The sequence below is a fragment of the Phyllostomus hastatus genome, unplaced genomic scaffold (assembly GCF_019186645.2).
Source record: "Phyllostomus hastatus isolate PE091 unplaced genomic scaffold, TTU_PhHast_1.1 phas_contig_137, whole genome shotgun sequence".
NCBI lineage: Eukaryota > Metazoa > Chordata > Mammalia > Chiroptera > Phyllostomidae > Phyllostomus > Phyllostomus hastatus.
This window is the reverse complement of record NW_025333583.1, coordinates 20527801-20548346: the sequence shown is the minus strand read 5'-3', so window position 1 is coordinate 20548346 and position 20546 is coordinate 20527801. Positions and strand designations below refer to the sequence as shown.

The following is a 20546-nucleotide window of genomic DNA, read 5'->3' as shown; positions in this document are numbered from 1 at the left end:
TGGTTTTTCCTGGAGAGAGCAGTCCAAACAAGGGCAAGAGGTTACCTAAGACAGAAGTCACACTTTTTTTTATAATCTATTATCAAAATAACATCCTATCAATTCAGCTATATTCATTAGAAGTAAGTTAATAAGTCTAGCCATGTTCAAGGGAAGGGAATTACACAAGGACATGAGTACTGGGAGGCAGGGATCATTGGGGGCCATTTTAGTGACCAGTTATCATATTGTCCTAACAGCCCAAATAGGAAAAAGGAAATAATTATAAAAGGAAATAAAATTTTAAATGATACTAATATTTATTAACAAATGTAGCATATATTAATTTCTATTTATAAAATGGTAAATTTTGTTAATAAAACCATGTATGTAAATACCAGTTGACATTCAGTAAATGTAGTATTTACTCATTTCTTTAACATGTGGTATATTTGGTAAATATTACAATGAACTTTATTTTTAAAAGATTTTAATTATTTAGTTTTAGAGAGAGGGGAAGGGAGGGAGAAAGAGAGGTAGAGAAACATCAGTGTATGAGAGAAACACTGATGGGTTGTCTATCACATGTGCCACACCCAGAGACCAGGCCATAACCCATCATGTGCCCTGACTGGGAATCAAAGTGGCAACCTTTCGGTTTGTAAGACAATGCCCAACCCACTGAGCCACACCAATCGGGGCTTGTTTGTACATTTTATTTTAGTAAGATTTATTGCTGTTTTCTTTCTCTAAAGTTCTTTAATGAAAATACAGATTTTAACATTGCTACCACCAAGTTATTTCTAATTTAGTATCCAAAACAGATGGATTCTTGATTTAATACCAATAGTTGGTTTTGGCCCACAGGGAGTAGAGCCGTGGTAATGGAGTGTCAGTATGGGCCAAGGAGAAAAGGTTTCCAGTTAAAAAAAATCAATGAGCAAGAAAGCAGGTCTTGTCAACTCTACAAAGCCACTTGTCCAGCCCGGTAAGGTTTCTTTTTTTTTCTTATTAAGTATTTATTTTTGAATAGCTAATATACACGTTTTAAAGTTTAAGCAGCTCCAGAAAAATACACAGTGAAATCTGAGTTTCCTCTTACCCCTACTTTCCCTTTAAGGCAACAACTCTCGCCAGTTTCTTGAGTTACCCTCCATAGATATTCTGTGTATATGCGTATACACACACATACCCACACACATTCTCCTTTACCCTCATAATTGTAAAAGATCTCAGTAAAGCTTATTCATATTTCCTTTTCTTAAAATTTAGGTAGTAGTGTACCTTTTTTTGTGCTATGAATCCACATTGATTTATTTTCATTCTGAATGCCTATTTTGATTACTTAATGCACAGCTATTAAGTTTCATAGTAGCTTCATAGCTACTGTGATAATGAATGTAATAACATATACTACACTTTGCCTTTATTCATTCCACATCTATCTCAAAGTTGCCATATCTGTAGATAAAATCACTCATTTCTTTTTTAAATATTTTTTAAATTTTATTTTTAAAATTGAAATATAGTTGACATACAAGATAGTCTATAGACAAATTACCATTTACTTAATTAGGCCCATAATGATGGACATGTAGGCTTTACTTCTTTATTATTGCTGCAGTTAATATTGGGTTGGCCAAAAAATCCATTTAGTTTTTTCTGTAAAATAAAAGATACATTTTTCATTTTCACCAATAACTTTATTGATTTGGATATTTCGAGTATGTCGACTATTTCCCACTATCAGTTTCTAGTGGGTAGAGGCCAGGGGTTCTGCTAAACACCTTCTGGTGCCTAAGACAGCCCTGGAGCAAAAAATTATTTGGCTAAAATGTCAATGGTACCAAGAAATTTCACAAACCACTTTTGACACGTTCATTCAGTCACAGTGCCTTCTCCATACATGACACAAATATTTTTTTTTGAGTTTCAGTTGTGTTTTTACCTTTCTTGAAAAATAAAGCATGATATGCTGAAAATTTGTGTATTTTCTTTTATCTTCAGTATTAAAGTGGCTGCACACAAATTCACGAATTTTGACAAGTTTTTTAGAAAATTCAGGCTGAAATGACAGCTGTCACAATACAATTTAACAAAATTGTATCAAATGAGTTAAAGACAACTAAGCACTACTGGAGCTATTGTATGGAAAAAATGTACTACTAGAGCCATCGTATAGAAGAAACAATCAACTTTTTAGCCAGCCCAATAACTTTGTACCTATTTATATGCTTGTGCAAGTGTATCAATAGTATAAATTCCTTGAAATGTTATTGCTAGGGAAAAGGTTATTTTTTTTAACATTTTAAAAATTTTTTTAAGACTTTATTTATTTACTTTTAGAAAGGGAAGGAAGAGAGAGAGACAGAGAGATAGAGAAACATCAGTGTGCGGTTGCTGGGGGCCATGGCCTGCAACCTAGGCATGTGCCCTGACTAGGAATTGAACTTGTGATGCCTGGTTCCCAGCCCGTGCTCAATCCACTGAGCTACACCAGCCAGCCTGGGAAAGGTTATTTTTTTTAAAGGTTGACAAGTATTAGAAAGTTGCTTTTTAGAGAAATTTTGACCAATCGTGGTCATAGCAGCAATGTATGAGACCAACATAGTATAAGTTTTAGATAGTGTAGGACTATGGAGTTATTATTGCTGTGGGTGAAAATGAAAAATGTGAACCAATAAAATGTTTTTATAACGTCCTATATAATATTCTTTTTTCAGACATTGCAAATGTTTTATATTATCATGTTCAATAAAATTTAAAAAATATGTAAAGGTTGGATTTAGTTGATTTTTGAAACACTTTAACATCATATCTTAAATCACAGACCTCAGCATTCTCATTTTTAAATCCAGTTCAGAAGGCTTTTCATATTTAATCCGATCAAGTTAACTTTAGGTCATGTTTAAACTTGACCATGAAACAGAGTTTTCAACTGATTTTTACATATGATAATAAATCTAAAGCTTTACATGTGACTCGGGAGAAAATCTCTATATGTGAAGAAAATTTTATTCTTCATTATTCTGTAAGTACTTTATGAGTATCTGCTCTGTACCCTGCAACTACATTGGGTGCCATGGGAAAGAGGGCGACTAAAAAAGGGTAAGGTTTTATTTAAACATGAGAAACTTAAAATGTTGGGGTTGATCAGTAAACAAAAACTTTCTGAGAACATAATAGTATAGTATGGATTACCTAACTGTCTTCAGAGGGAATATATCCATGCAAACTCATTAACAGCAAAGAAAATACTTAGCTAAGAAAGTCTGGATGCTGAAGTTTAGATTGAATTTGGATAGATAGAGAATTAAAGGAAAGATATTGTAGGCGAGGAAAACTATATAAATGAAGATATGGCATGATTGTATATTTAGTATCAGAAGAGGAAGGATGATTCTTTCATTAAGATGACAAACTTCATAGGGAAAGCAATTTTATATTTGAAGTAATTGAAAGTAAGACTAGGTAGATAAGCTAGGTAAAGAATCACATGGAATGCCTTGAATGCTGCCAAGAAATTTTACATGATTAAAGGGCAGATAGATTCTTTAGCAGAGTAGTACATATGTGAAGAATTACTGTGGCATTGATGTATTAAGTGGATTTTAGTATTGAGATTGGATGTCTAGAGGCCCAGAAGGAGGCTGTTAAAGTAACCCAGGTGTGAGGTGTTTATGGTTTTCAAGAGAATGGAGAAGCAGCAAATCCAGAAAAAAAATGTGAATATCCAGAAATGTTTAGATATTTTTACTAAAGTCATGATTATTGTTAATTTGTTAAGTATTATGATGCACTCAGAAATGGCATGTCTTTTACATAATCCTCTGAAAGCTTTCTAGATTAATGGAATTCTTTTCTAAACTTTAATGCTTCCAATAAAGTCCTGGTTGATAAATTAGGTTTTCTTAAGATTACAATATAATGAAAAAATCTTTTTTTTTCTTATAAAAAGAATTTACATTAAAAAGGTACAAAAGTTTCCTGAATATAGAGTTCCCACAGACCCCAAAATTGATAAGAAGATAATCCGAATGGAGCAAGAGAAAGCCTTTAACATGCTAAAGAAGAACTTGGTAGATGCTGGTGGTGTTCTTAGGTAGGACATTTGTATAGCTCTTTTATTTTATAAATTAATTAGTTCCATTTGCAAGAATTTCTTCTGTAAGAAAAATTACAATTATGGTTTCTAATTATTTTAAGAAATTGTTTTTATAGGGGAAGGGTGGTATAAGGGGGTTAAATGGTAATGAAAAAATACAGTGAAAAAATTTTTTAAAAAGAAATGTTTTTTATAAGGTGGATCTCTCACTAGTAGTTCCCTAGGTATTAAATAATTTGCCACTGTATAGGCCATTGAGTTTATCAGCCAGATGTCTTGGCCCAGTCTGACCAAAGAATTCTGTGTGCCATATTGAAGTTTTTTTTCTGAAATGACAAATACATTTTTAGCAACACATTTCACTATATATTTAGTACTTTGTTTCACACATTTACTAGGAGCCATACTTGCAGTCACCTGAATATTTTTTAACCCATCTTTGATTAGTTGTGGCAGCCAGAAATGAATTTGAATCCCTACATAAAATTTCATTTTATATCTTTTATACTACAGTCATTTAAAATATTTTATTTTTCAGTAAATTTATTGGGATGACATTGGTTAATAAGATTATATAGGTTTCAAGTATAGATTTCTGTGATATGCGGTCTGTATTTTGCATTGTGGGCCCACCACCCAAAGTCAAATTGCCTTCTATCACCATATATTTGTCTCCCTAAAGTCTTAAATAAGAAAAAATATTAGCTTTCTTTCTTACTTTCTTTTATGTGCCAGTCCAGGTGAAGAATTTGCAATTGTATAATGGGGTTAAGAGTATGGACTTTTAGTTTGTGTGTGATCTTAAAAAAAAGCTTTCATATAAATGAAAAATGAGTAGAGTCAATAATTAGATCATTTAGTTTGGAGAACATTGCATATAATTTTTATGTAGGCTCCATTTCATGCAACATCTGTCATTGAAGCATCTTGCATAAATATATTAAAACAGTATTCTAGTAGATCAATTTATTTTCTTAGCATTAGTTTTTTTGCAGTGCCCTACTGTACGAGAGACCTGTATTTGTCTTTTAGTTCATTGTCTTGCTCATTGGCATAACAGGAGCTGCAGCGCTCTAGAGACAGTTTGCTGGGCTCCTGTCAGAGAAGATGCTCCCACATAGCTCAGTCTTGATATGCTGAATTATATCCCCTCTTCGGTTGGAAGGATAATAGGTGCAACACAGAAGCTGGAATCTGGGAACAAAGTGGTAGAAGAATGGGCAAATATACATTTCAAAAGATGATGTAAAAAGTCATTATTCTGAGATGAAATTTACTTAGTATGAGATTTAAAATACCATTTCCATATATACTTAAATCCTCTACTCTCCTTAATGTTTGGGCCATAGTAAAAAATCTGTTTAAAAAAAAAGATTTGTATTTAATTGGGTTTAAAGCCAATCTTAGAAGAGTTAAGCAGAGAACATTTTGAATTTGTATTCAATATGATATGATATACAATTTTTTCTTAAAAGATTATACCTTCTCTTAATGAGTATTAACATAGGTAATTATGATTCTTACCTTTGTCTAGTAATATAATTTTAAATATTTTCTCTTGTCAGGTGGTATGTGCAGTTACCTACACAGCAAGCTCATCAGTATCATGAATTAGAGCCTCCTTCCCTCCCTTTGTCACCCTCCCCTTTTCCTGTGCCCTCTCTTGAAGAAGAGGAAACTACAGTTAGAGATGAGAATTGTACATTACCCTCACGTCTACATCCTCAAGTAGCACATAAGATTCAAGAATTAGTATCACAGGGAATAGAACAAGTGTACGCAGTAAGGAAACAGCTAAGGTACAGTAGAAACAAATTGTTTTTCATTTTTGTTACTTTAAATATTAACATTATAAACATTTTCTGGGATATAGGCAATTCAAGTAGATAAGGAATATATATTAATTTATTAAAATCTTATTTATTGCCCTGACTGGTGTGACTCAGTGGGTTGGGCATCATCCCACAAACCGAAAGGTAGTAAGTTGATTCCCACTCAGGGCACATGCCTGGGTTTGGGACAGGTGCCCCTTTGGGGACATGCAAAACCCTGTTGGGAGTGTGTGAGAAGCAGCTGACTGATGTTTCTCTCGCACATGGATGTTTCTCTTCCTCTCTTTCCCCCTCCCTTCCCTTCTCTCTAAAAATACATAAATAAAATATTTTTTTAAATCTTAATATTAGCTGATTATTTTCCAGCAGATGCTTGACAAGCCATGTAATGATTTGACTTACTCAGTTAAGATATTCCATATTCAGGTTTGCCAAATTGAACTATATCTAAGTGGCATATGAATTGAATTATATAATAGATACCTTTGCAGAAAAACATCTATGCAGAACCAAAGATTTTAAAATCTCTAGGCCGAGGTACTTATTAGAAGCTATTTGAAATACAATTACATTTTGTTACAACAAAAGAATGTAGATAGTTCTTTGGCTAATGAAATCTCTTATGTAGCAGTCTGGACTAATTTTATTGATACTCAGGATATAATAATTAAATTAACTATTATTGTCATGTAGTCAGTGTGTACCAGGTATTGTACTAGGCACCTTATATGCATGACCTCATTTATTCTTATGACTATAAAGTTCATATATTTGTCCCTGACCTGCAGCTGAGAAAATGGAGACTCAGAGGTTAAATAACTAGCTTAAGAAGTAGAGGCAGAACTGAAATTTAGGTCTGACTCTACAGCCTATGCTTGTTGCTGTTATTTCTGGGACCTAACTGACATTGTTTGTACTGGTTATTGCATAGTCTGATCTGAATAACACAATGAGTATTTCCATGAATTCTTTTTCCTTTTTTTTTTAATCTCACTCAAGGACATGCTTACTGATTTTATAGAGAGGGGAAAGGAGGGAGAGAAAGAGAAGGAGAGAAACGTGGATGCAAGAGAGAAACATCAATCAGTTGCCTGTCATATGTGCCCTGACTGGGGACTGAATCTGCAACCTAGACATGAGCCTGACCAGAAATTGAACCTGAGACTTTTCAGTTTATAGGATGTTGCTCCAAACAACTGAGCCACACTAGCTAGGGCTTCATGAATTATTTCTTAATTAATATATTACTTTTTTATTTATGCGATTTCTTAAACATTTTATATTTCCATTGAGATATTGTTAGACTAGAACCAGAATTTGCTAAAGCCATCCACTATTTACTAAACCTGAATCTTAAGAACAGGGATATAATACAGCTCTGTTCTACAGTCTACTGAATGTAATGCTATATATATAGTATATATATTCTATTTATATATATAACTTCATAATTTCTTTTATGTATCCATTTTTATACAGTTGTGTGGCAACACTGCCTTCTATTTCTGTCTTTTGTATACTTGTAAAGTGCAAGCAGATCATATTTTTCAAAAAAATGTTTAAGGTAAAATAAAATCTTTAATTTTTAAATTCTTTTTTTGTTCTTTTAAAAATTATTGTTTTATTATAGTGGTCCTAATTTTCCCCCATTGCTCTCCCCTGCCTCAAAAGTTTTTTTAATCCTCACCTGAGAGTATGCTTTTATTGATTTTAGAGAGAGAAGAAGGCAGAGAGAGAGAGAGACTAAGAGAGGGAGATGGGGGGGAGAGAGAGAGAGAGAAACATTGATGTGAGGGAGTGATGTCAATCAGTTGCCTCCCAAACATGCTCCACCAGGGCTCAAATACGCAACCATTTGGTATAGGGGACAACACTCCAGGCAACCGAACCACCTGGCCAGGGTAAGCTGATTATACTTTATATGATATTAATTGATGCCTTTTGGAAGGAATATAACAATATTTATGCAGATAACCTGAGTATAGGCCCAAGCTCTCTTACTTTCCAGGTTATAATTTTGGGCAGATTACATAACTTTGGCAGCACTCAGTTCTCTTACCTGTAAAGTGGGAATGCTAATTGTACCTCAGAGGATTATAGTAAGGCTTAAGGGAGATACTTGATGTATAGTGCCTAACCTAGTAAACATTCAAAAATATACTTAAATGGAAAATAATGATTCCTTTGCCCTGGCTGGTATAGCTCAGTTGGTTGGAGCATCATTGGGTAACCAAAGGGTTACAGGTTCAACCCCTGGTCCAGACAAGTACCATCCTCTGTCCAGGCTTGTGCGATCTCTAGTCCAGAGCATTCTGAAGGCAACTAATTGATGCTTCTCTCTCATATTGATGCTTCTCTCTCTCCCTTCCTCTCTAAAAGCAATAAAAAGTGCTGGGTGAGAATAAAAAAAGGGAAAATAGTGGTTCCTTTAAATTCATAAAACTCTAAAGCTCACTCTAAGATACACAGTTGTTTAACCAATGTAAATACTACATTTCTTTAATTTGCATGAATTCTATGATTTAATGTATGGAAAAAATTTAAAAGATGAAATATGTGAACTACTTGCAAAGGTGTAAACCATGTTTACACAAGTTTATGCTAAAAGAGAACCATCTCTCATGTGATCTAAAGTGAATTGCTAGATTTACTTATTTTTTTTCCATTTCATATTCTCCACAGAAAATTTGTGGAAAGGGAGCTGTTTAAACCTGATGAGGTACCTGAAAGACATAATTTATCCTTTTTTCCAACTGTAAATGATATAAAAAATCACATCCATGAAGTACAAAAATCCTTGAGAAATGGAGATAATGTTTACAACTCAGAGATTATTCCAGCAACGGTATGTTTTAGTACAGAATCTTTCTTAGCTTCTATTACTATTTGGACTAATAGGGATGGTTGCTGCTAGGTCATGTAAATAACTATGATATAAGAAAAATAGGGGTATTTTTTTCTTAAAATGTAAACACTATGAATTCTTAAATGATGATTTGACTAATTTTTTTAATTACCCTCACATGAAAAACCAGTGAATTTCCAACTCTGACTTATAATAACAATGGTTATCTTTATTTAAAAATCAACATAGTTTATATTTGTAAAAAGTATATCTTAGTCACTTAATAGGTATTTATTGATTGCATGCTGTGTATATCTTATCCTCTTTAGATGTGTACATTTAGAGAAGAAAAGTTTAGACTCGAATAAACAAAGTAATAATGTTAGTTCTATATGCCATCTATGGCTATTAGTGTTATCTCATACTGTGGTATTTTCCCCCTGAATATTCATCATTTCTGTGAGACGTTTTCCTGTTCTGAAGAGATGAGTATAATTACCCAGAAACTACTAATTGTAATGCAGGTACTGTTATGGCATTAAAATCTCAGCAGCAATATATTTTGCTTTCCACATTTTTACTATCTAAATGCAGAAACTGAATAGATTTAGATACATATTATGCTACAGCAACTATTCTTTGCTCTCCAGAATACTTTTTTTTTAAGGTTTTGTTTATTCATACTTAGAGAGAATGGAAGGGAGAGAGAAAGAAAGGAAGAGAAATGTCAATGTGTGGTTGCCTCTCACATGCCCCCTACTAGGGCCCTGGCCCACAACTCAAGTATGTGCCCTGACTGAGAATCAAACTGGCAACCCTTTGATTCACAGGCCCACACTCAGTCCACTGAGCCACACCAGCCAGGGCTATCCAGAACTCTTAATTATTTACTATCCAAAATTCAGAAATGAAAATTGGTTTAGTAAGCAATGGTCCTTGCCACCTTCACTTGCTATCCAAAGTCTTGCTGTCTGAACTTGGGAAGCTAATGCATTTGAATAGTGAAGTATACTTGTGCATTGAGAATATGAACAAGTGAAGAGAGTAATTATAGAAAAAAATACAATTATACTATGAAAATAAAATATGACAGTTGTATTGATGGTTTAAAATATTTTACTGAAGTGAATGTTTCCTTTTTAGCTCCAGTGGACTTCAGACAGCGGGAATATTCTCAGAGAGACTGTGACAGTTACATTTGCAGAAGGTAGGTTATCTTAAATATCTTTAAAATATAAAATCAAACAATGTTAAAATTGGAACACATTTAAAATATTATCTAATCAAATTTTATGGATAAGAAAACCATGGTCCAAAGAGATAAGAACAACTATGTTAAGATTTATCAAAATAATTCCAGCTATTTAAATTTCCTCTTACAATTAGCCATTATGCTTCTTTATGATTGAAATTTTAGTCTGATTACTAGCACAGTTTACTATAAAGTTAGGCTAATTCCAATAGTAATAACCCTAAGATACTGTGATCAGGAACTATTGTTCCTTTTCTATTGTTCGCTTTTTCTCAAATGTGCTTGTTCCTATGTTCTTACTCCTATGTTCTCTCAGTAGCCCATCTTATTTCTCTCTTCTTTTGTTCTCTCTTCTGGAAATGTCTTTTCTCCTCTTCTACATGGCAAATTTCACTCACTACTCAGATAATAATCTCTTTGGCTTTACATGCACTCTTAACTTCACCCCTTGTATAAAGTTAGATATTCACTCTTTTGTGTTTACTCCTTCATTTTACATAGTATCCTTTTGTTTACACATCTGTATCTTTCATTATGACTTGAGCTCCTCAGGGGCAAGGATTATATTTTATTCAAATTAATATACCTAGTCCATGCCATAATGCTTGCTAAAAAGTTGATACCTAAATAAATGCTTTAGAATAAATTTATCAATAACTACGTACAATACAATAATTTCTTTATTCTTTGGCTTATTAACCTTTGAGTCACTGCCTATAGAATAACTTTCAAATTCTTTAGCATTATTCATTTGTTCTGAACATATTTCACTCACTGTGATAAATGCTGGGCATAAAAAAGAAAACGTAAGTTTCTTCATTTAATTTTCAAGTTTAGCAAGAGGAAAATACAGTAAACAAATATATTCTAATTAATTACTATTAGGAAAAGTGCCATGACATAGTTTTGCAAAATTGTGTGGGAATAACAAAATTGTGAAAACTTAGTTCAGGGACTAGGAAAGGGACACTTGAAAAAGTGACTTTTAAACTAAGAACTGAAGAATAGGAATTTGTCCATCAAAGAAGTAGCATGTTCTAAGGCTAAGCAAGAAAGAGCTGGTCATATTCAAGGAACTTAGAGATAAGACTGGATAAGCAAAACAGGCTCAAGAGGCTCTTTCAGCTGTCCATTTGAAAGGTGACAGTCATTTAACAATAGTGGTACCATTTATATTAGAATTGGAAAGATTTAATTAAGAGTTACTGTAAAAAGAACTCAAGGGCCTTGGTTATTGAGTGAATAGATACAAGAGGTAAAAGAGTGGGAATGATCTAGAATGACTCCTGAATTTCTTCCATGAGCAACTGACAGATAGTAGCATTTACTGAGCTCAGCAGCACTGACATCAGAATAGGTATTGGTGGCCACAGGGCAGAGTAAAAAAGATCATGAGGTCAGGTTTGGAAAGCTTGCATATGAAAGCCCTTTCTATAGAGTGGATTGGGAGGAAGCCATATGGGGTGGTTGAGGAGTGAATGGGAAGTGAGTGAAGAAATAGAGACAATGTGGACCACTTTTTAAAAAATATGTTCTTAAAAAATCCTCACCAGAGGTTATATTTATTGATTTTAGGGAGAAAAGGAGGGAAGGAGGGAGGGAGGGGGCAGGGGAAGAGAGAGAGAGAGAGAGAGAGGGAAACATTGATCAGTTACCTCCCACACCCCAACTGAGGATTGAACCTGCAACCTAGGTATGTACTCCGACTGGGAATTGAATTTGCAACCTTTTGGTACAAGGTGATGCTCCAGCCAACTGAACCACACAGCCAGGGCAATGTGGACCACTTTTGCAAGAAGTTCACTATGAAGGGAGTATGAGGTTGAGGGCAGACAAGACAGGAGCAATCTGAGAAATAGATGAAGATGAGGGTACTTGATAGCTTTGGTGATGGGAAACTGAGGAGATTTCTATCTGACAGCTTCTCTTTTTAAGTAAGAGTGCTAAGAATGAGAGATCTCAGGAAAGGTGACCAAGAGTTTAGGAAAATGGAGATTAGATATTATTCCTTATATAAAGTAAGAGAAACAATGTAAGGTTGTCAGATATAGGTGACAGGTTAATGTTGATGTTCGTGGGTTGGTGTTAGTAGCAATGAGTTTCTTCTTCAGTGGCATTTGGCTTCACGTGTATAGGCAAGTGGAAGCCATTTTCATCCAGAGCCAGGATTTTACCAGGTAGCTATGACCAAGGACAGAGAGGCAACAGAGGTTAGGATATTTCCAAGAATGTGACTAAAATTACAAACCCAGGATGCTAAGCTAGATGGGGACAGAATTTTATCCTAAGAAAAATAACTGGAGGTTTACATGAGGTTGAAGAACAATTGTAGTGGAGTACCTGAGCGAAATGCCTAGGAGAATAAGAGGTGGTGAGCAGAGAATGGGGTGTTTGAATTAGAGATTTTAGATGTAGAGTAGTCCATGGTATGACCATAGTAATAGTAGCAGAGTGAAGTGGAAGGACAATTAGGAATGAAGAAGCAAAGAAATGTGAGAGTGATGTTTAATTCTCTCAGTAGTCTTTTGAGGAAGTCTCTTATTGTCCTCATTTTACAGATGAGGAAACTGAACTTTAACAACTGGGTTAAATAGCATGTTGAAAGTTACAGAGAAAAGCCATTGCTTAAATCCATCCTAGAGAAATTTAAGTATAATCCAGAATCATGGCATGGAAAATGAACTTGATTACAGTTATAGATGTAGAGTCTTTTAATGAAAAAAATAATAATTTCATACTCCAATGTAGATATACTGAATTAAATTTAGTGGAGGTTGAACCTAGGGTTTTATATTTTTTTAGAGTTTCCCTAGGGATTCTGATTATATACCAAGTTCTGGAAATAATGGATAGGTAACTTCTTAAAGTCTTTTCAAACATTTGACCTTATTTTTTATTCTGATTCTTAGTTAGGGTTTTAATAAAGTGTAGTATCCTTGAAATCATAATTTTTTTGTTTTAATAGTTTATTTTTTATATAATTTAGGAAATTCACCAGGAGAATCAACTACCACTAAAGAGGAAACAAATCGGAAAAGGAGTTCTTTGTCTCCAGAACCAGCCCACTTGCTCTCCTCACTTTCTTCATTTCAGCCAAAAATATTCACACAACTACAGGTAGAAATCCAGTATAATAGCCAAATTTGAGGCCCTTTTCTTTCTTCTTCCATCACCCCTCTTCTTCTCTTAGGGATCTTATAGTAATGATCAAAGTATTTTCATTATTAATATCCTAGCTTTTTATATCTTGATTTAACATAATAATTTAAACATGTTTTGAAAATGTTTGAGTTGACTATGCATGCAATAAAATTTAGTTGTACTACTTTTCCTTTAGTTCTTGTTTCTGTCCTCACTAAATACTTGTTACTAACTATACTCCTATATTTTATTCTGATTTTTTATCAAAAGAATAATGTATTCTATGAGAATTTACATAGTAAATTCAAACATTTTGATGTAACTCTTTTTGGTTTAAAAGGGTTTACAGTTGCAACCAAGATTCGCTTCTCCCGATGGATCACCGGCTCTGATATCAGTAAATAACCACCCCTCCTCCAGTCCTTCAAGACTTCTGGATTCAATAGGAAGTGCTATAATGAATAACAATTCTCTACAGCTTGGTCAGAGTCAGAACCTTCAAACAGATACATGCCTAACCCAAAACAATATTGCCTCTACTGGGGGTAACCTTTCAGGACCAGATCAAAATCTGATTGCAATGGATCAGCTGGTGGACGTTGGAGATGTTGAGGATGCAGAGAATCTGGAAGGAAGTGTTCATCGGATTCTGTTGGGAAATGGGCAGACCATTCCAATACAGATTATAGACAGCCACCCAGCTCTTAGTAAGTTAAAATCAAGTTATGATTTTTTAAAAAATTTATGGACCATCATCACTATTACACTATAGAAAAGAACTATCATTTCTACTCAGTGGATTTCTAATTTTTTAATAAGTCAAGTAAAACTACGAGAAAAAGGGAAAATTTTTCATGAGTGTAAATTTTAGTAACTTATAAACTTAATTTTTCCTCTATTGTAATTATTCATTCTATACCTAATATTACATGGAAAATCTGTGGTGATATCAGATCAGAAAGATCATTTTAGAATGCATGAGAAAATGAAAGAAAAGAGAAACTATTTAGTGTAAAGATTATTATGAAAAAATTAATATACATACAATGAAAATAGAATGAAGTGGGCAGATATAAAAATTAAAAGAAAAATTTTAAGTTACTGACTTAAGTGTTGAGTTCCATGGAAATTAAAAGGGGACTAGTAAGAATTGGGGACTTGAGTTTAATACATGACTTTGTTACTTAACCTTCACTTTGTAGTGAACCCAGTCAACATAGTAACACATTGTTAACTACTATTTGACCTATGTCACTTCTTTCCCTACCAGTTGCTCTGGATGGGGCACTTTTGTGGGAAAAGACTTGCAGTTTGCTTTAAAGAGCAAAATCTTCATAGAAATTATCCTTAGAACATACATCTTTCCTCTTTCTTCTGGGTAAGGAAAAGTGTGAGATAGTTCATTCCAGAAAAGTTTCATTGTCTTTTAAACTTACTGGAAGTATTCCTTTTAGGAAAATTTGTCCAGAGGGCTGTGGCAGTTGTCACTACTGAGGAACTTTAGTAGAAGAGACAGAAAAGGAATATACTCAAATTAATCCTCACAATGCCATAAAATAGTCGATGGTGTCCCCATTCTACAGATGGGGAAACCAAGGCTCAAAGAGTTCAAGTAATTGCCTAAAGATCACATATATTAAGTTACAGGCAACTAAGGAATTTAAACTCAGATCTATCTGCCTCTGAAAGTTTTTCCATTCTAACATGCTTCTTCCCTCTGAATTGTGCCAAAGTACTTTTGGGATCTCTAATTCAGATTGCTTTAAAGGAAACCCTCTATGAATCTAAACTTGCATGATTTGTCAAGTTAGCTCATGATCTGAGAGACAGTTTCACCAGAATATTTATTCTCAAGGTCATTTAAATTCACCCTCTGCTGGTTTTCTTTTTGGCTTGGGCTAAACTCCAACACACATATATGTGACAAGCTTTACAGTGTTTAACACACTACTCTGAGCAAATATAGCCCCTTTAACTTCAATTCCCTATAGCAGCTGCAAACCTGATGTTCCTGAGGAGAGAGAAAGATTTTATCTTAGCTATTTCACCTGCATGCTACACTAAGATTAATTTGGTCATAAATTCTTTGGAATGGTAAGTGCATTCAGAAATATTTTAGATAAGCAAACATGTAGCTTGTACAGAGCTATCATGTAAGATATAGTATATTTTTCTAATTACTTAAGTAGTGAAGTTTTTTTAGGGAGGGGACATTTTTCTTAATATTCGACCACACGTGGAAACCACATAGGAATTTGTGATACATCTGTGAATTTGTGATACCCGTGTCTGCTGCTTGCAAAACAAATCATTTTTAAATAATGGGAGGCTTCCTGACTTTTATTCACACATGCTTTTAAAGACAAGTGTGTTTAAATATTAGTTACTCCTCTAATTTTATCAAATTATGGACTGCTTTTTTGCCAGAGTTTCTTTAGAAGAGAATAGCTTTATAGTTTTCTTGTCTCTTCTTTCTTTTTGTTGCTAGCAGCATACTGAAAGAATTTAATGTGAATGACTATTAAGATGTTAGAGGCACTAAATTCTCAAATACATCAACTACTTTTCTAAATTACTCAGTTCTTTTTTCCAAATGACTGTTTTATGCTTTGCTTTTAAATTCATATAATTCTGAAGATCCCAGTTTACATTAACCTTCATGGTTTTTCTTTTATGTTTGGTTTTAAAGTTGAAGAAAATCCAGAAGGTACCATTTCTGTGAACCAAGTTAAGCAAGAACCCAAAGAACCACCAGCATTGTCTATGGAAGCAAAAAAACATTTGGACTGTAAGAAATTATCTGCTACCTAAATTATTGAAGCTTTTCATAATTGTACAACTCTGGTGACTTCTGATGTCATAGAAAAGAAGGTGAATATTGTTAAACTCAGCAGTGTGATAAGAGGACAGAAGACTGGTTCAATGAGCAACTTTGATTAAAAACTGATATATTTGTTGCCAATCCTATATTTTTATCTTAAGAGATATTTTACACCTCTTATTTTGTATAATTCTTATGCTTTTTGAGTGCCTGGCAAAGCCAGTATTTCAAAAGATCATCTGAACTTATCCATGGTAATATGTAATATAGCCTGAACACAAGTAGTCATCAAATATATCCCCTGGAACTACCCATTTTGGCTCTTAAAAAATGAAAACAACAACAACAAAAAAAACCCCAACCCCCCCAAAACTGTGTATGTATGTGTGAGATGACTTTTTTTTTCATTTCTAAAAGAACTTGTTCTGTATTTGAAGTGAAAAAATTTTTTACATTGGCAGACAGGTGAGAGAAGATTTATAATTTGTCTCATTTGGAAAGATAAAACAGTAGATTTTACTTCATAACACAAAGCTCAGCATTGACATCTGTGGAAACTGTGTAGTTGCATTTTAGTTTCTTCCATTCTGATTTTTATACTTGCGACTACAAACCATTAGTGTACTAATGGTCATCTAGTAGAAATGTAAAGGATCTTGGTAAGTACTGAGAATTTTAACTCGAATTAATCAAATAAGCAACAGAAATAAATGTATATCGCATGGATTATGCAGTATTATAGTACAATTCTACTTACGGGTAGAAAAATACAGAAATTGAGAGAATTCTGAAAGAATAACATTTCAGGGTGTTTACAGATAATTTGGGGAATTTTTTGATATCAGCAGAGGACTTTTTTCCTATTTTATATTGAAGATTCAGCCCTGGTTAGAAAAGAATTTGAGTTGTATTTATTTTTTTATGCCAGAGTTCTTACTGAAATGATGGTGTTAGAATTTATAGTACTTCAAGGTAAGTACTTACAGTTTAAAATTTAGTTTATATTAAAACTTTAAAACAACTGATGTGTTATATATATTTGCTTGTTGAGTAAGTATATTTACTTCAAATACTGAATATAAGCTTCTGTTTTCTAGAAGGTTGGTACACTAGAAACATCAATTATAACTATCAAGAAATCAACCTAAAGACCTCCTCCCCACACCTATCCCCCGGAGATCATCTATGGATATATTCAAAAAGTAATAAGGATTTCAAATGGATTTTAATGTTTAATATTCAAAGCATGTGGAATATAATACGAAATTTAACAATAATACTTTGCACAAATATGAATTTTTTGGTTTTTCTGAGTCTAATCTCCCATTCTAAATTCACTTTAATAGTTTCCAGTATACAATATGTATCATTATAAAACACTGTTATATTAGAAGTGGGTGGAATTTAAAAATTCTTTGCCCTTTAGATTTATATCCTATTTAATATAAAATTTATTATTTAAACATATAATGCAAAGTTAATATTCAGTTACATATATGATTTTTAACAAGACTTGCTTATCATTTTCCTAAGAAATGAAAATATTTGCTGCTGGCATTTATCGAGTTAGCTGCCAAATCTGTTATGTTATGTTGAGTTAAACACAACTATTAATTACCTCAAATGCAGATTCCTCTTAGTCTGTGTATACTTAAAGGGAATAAGTCCAAATTAATTTATAGTTTAGTGTTGCATTGTAGGTAATGTTTTTTCATTTGTTATTTCTAGTTTTTGTGGAAACTTTTCAAAGATTTTATATAATAGATCTTCACCTTTCATTAATGACAATAATTGATTATTAAATATTTTACCAATTGAACTATATTTATTTGGAAACATTCCTTTATTTTTTGATGTTGAGTTGCTAAGGAGAAATGCTTGTTAAGATACAAACTTCAGTCATTTTCAGATGAGGATCAGTTTCAGAGATGCCCATGGATTCAGACTTTGGCACTTGATCAAGGACGAAACATAGTTTAAAAATATTTCTCTCACATCATTCTCCATGAATGTCTCTTCTGATACTGGTCTTTTTTATTAACATGAGCACAAAAAGTTACCATGCATCCTCCCCACAGATAAAAACAAAAACAAAAAAAAGCATGAAGAAAGTTTAAATCCCTAATTCTATACTCTTTTGGTTTGTAGGTAGAAACTGGAACTATCAATATTTTCATGTAAGTATTTCCATGAGTAGCTCTTTAAAAATTGTTTGTAAATTAGTTTTTAAAAGTTCATTTGTCCTCTAAATGCATGTTCAGTCACAATGTATCAGTATTGCATTTTAAAGGTGCTTAGCATCACTTTTTAAAAAGTATGTTTACATATTTTAAATATTTAGTTATTTTTAAAATGCATAGGGTACTGAATGCAAGTACGTAAAGTTTTCACTATCTTTATTCAGCATTCTCCTAACAGCTCTACAGCAAAGTCTGAGAAGTGCTCTTTTGTATCATGTATTACAAGGTGTAGTATCTGTAGTAGTCAGTTGGACATTCAGAATAAGCTCTTAGAAATTCATAATTACAGATGAGCTTGTTTCTTCATTGTAGTTTTTATGTTCCAAGTCTCCAAGTGAACTTTATGTATACTACAATTAATTATAGATAAACATGGCCATGTTGGGCATTTTCCTCAGTACTAATACTCTGTGTAAGCAGTTGACATACTTAAAAGAAAAAGCTTGTAAGTCTTATACTATGTAAATATTTTCTAAAAGTCATGAAAGTGATAGAAATCAGATTTTGGGATCTGTCCTGACATTGAAGTTTCTAATTTGGAGGCCTGCCAACTTGTATTTCATCTTTATATTCTGTCAAAATACCTACTTAATCATGTGAGTATGAAAAAGATGTTATTTAATTTGTACCAAGATTTTTAAAAAAGTTTTCAAAAGTGTGTTTGTGTGTATTTATAGTAATTTAATGTATAGTGTCCTTGTTATAATGTAATTTTTTTCAATAAAATACAGTGTTTTCCCCCTCTTTAAACTTTTTAGTTTTCTTTTTATACTTTCCTGGGAATAGTTGTGGTTTTGTTCATCTTGAAGATGCTGAATAAATACTCTAATATCTGAAAATTTTGACTATACCTTTATGTTCAACTTGGAGCCTGAAAGTTTATAAGCACAACTACCAGTAACTCCTGTTATCATTACATTTGGGGGTATATATGCATTTAGCACTCTCAACTCAGCCCACCATCAATATTTTAAAACAATGAGTGAAGAAAGGTATAAGTAAGTCTTTCCCCCCCATATTTTGGTACTATGACATTTTCAAGTACAGCTTTATATTTTTGGAGTACTGACAGAAGTTTGTTAAAAGGAGGGATCATAAATTGTTTTCCTCTTTGCTTTTTTTTTTTTTTTTTTTTTCCAAATTGCATTCTGCCTGTTTTTTGGGACCATAGAAAATCTTTCTCCCTCCAGAAGGGGCACTTGCATTTACTCTACTCCATCAGCTGATTTAGGCTTTAGGCATTTTAAATAGTATATTGTTTGAGTATCTAAATGTCTGCAATTCAGCTTAGTTAATGTAGTGACAATGGCAGAGCCTTAGTATTCTTTTGCCACATACATATTAGCTATGAATTCTATTGTTAAATAATAGAAATACTTGTTGCTGAGTTAATTCTTAAAACTTCAGGAATAAAATCAGAATTTAAACAAAATCTTAGTTATTAATGGGTCCTATACTGATTAATGGGAAAACTAAATACGTTCTATGGTTAATATGGAAAACCTTTGAGAATGTGATATAGGTATAAGTGTGGAGAGATACTGTCTAGGGGTAAAAACTTACAACCAAATTCCTGGTGATCTAATGTACAGCATAGTGACTATAATCAACAGTTCTGTGTTATAACTTTCAAAAGTTGTCAAACACTAGGTCTTAATTGTCCTCACCATGAAAAAAATAATTATGTGATGAGATAGAGGTGTTAGTGAATACTGTGATAGTAATCATACTGTAATACATAAATTATAAAATCAATATATTGTCTACCGTAGCCTTGGCCGGGTAGCTCAGTTGGTTAGAGTGTCGTCCTGATACACTAAGGTTGTGGATTTGCTCGCTAGTTTGAGCATATTCAAGAAACAATCAATGAATGCATTAATTAAATGGAACAACAAATTAATCTCTCCCTCCTCTCTTTCTAAAATAAATTAATATATATAGTATACCTTAACCCTAAACAATGTTGTATGTTAATTATATCTAAAAAAATGAATTCTAAAACCAGAGGGAAGAGTGGGAGGCAGATAGCAGCAATCTTTATTTTAAATATCTTTACTGAGGTATAATTGGCATAAAATAAAATGTACATATTTAAATGTACAATTTGATGAGTTTTGATATATGTGTACATATATGCAACCATTACCACAATTAAGATAATGAACATATCTATCGCCCCCAAAAGATCCCTGATGTTCCTTTGTAATCATCCCCACTTCTCCCTTCTTCCAAAGCCCACCCTACCATCCCCAAACACATGGATCTGCTTTTTGTCACTAGAGATCAATTTGTTTATAATTTTATAAAAATTAAATCATATAGTATGAATCT

General features: G+C 33.1%; 1 protein-coding gene across 1 annotated transcript in view; it reads left to right on the top strand.

Moving 5' to 3' along the window:
• Nucleotides 1–18949, top strand: part of CARF (calcium responsive transcription factor) — a 49076-nt gene extending 30127 nt beyond the window's left edge. Inside the window, exons 11-18 of the mRNA XM_045851245.1 lie at nt 847–967; nt 3938–4081; nt 5650–5883; nt 8599–8761; nt 9905–9968; nt 13000–13130; nt 13495–13861; nt 15844–18949. Of these exons, the coding sequence (XP_045707201.1) occupies nt 847–967; nt 3938–4081; nt 5650–5883; nt 8599–8761; nt 9905–9968; nt 13000–13130; nt 13495–13861; nt 15844–15965 (1346 nt within the window). The 3' untranslated portion in view covers nt 15966–18949. The remainder of the gene's footprint in view (nt 1–846; nt 968–3937; nt 4082–5649; nt 5884–8598; nt 8762–9904; nt 9969–12999; nt 13131–13494; nt 13862–15843) is intronic.
• The last annotated feature ends 1597 nt before the right edge of the window (nt 18950–20546 follow it).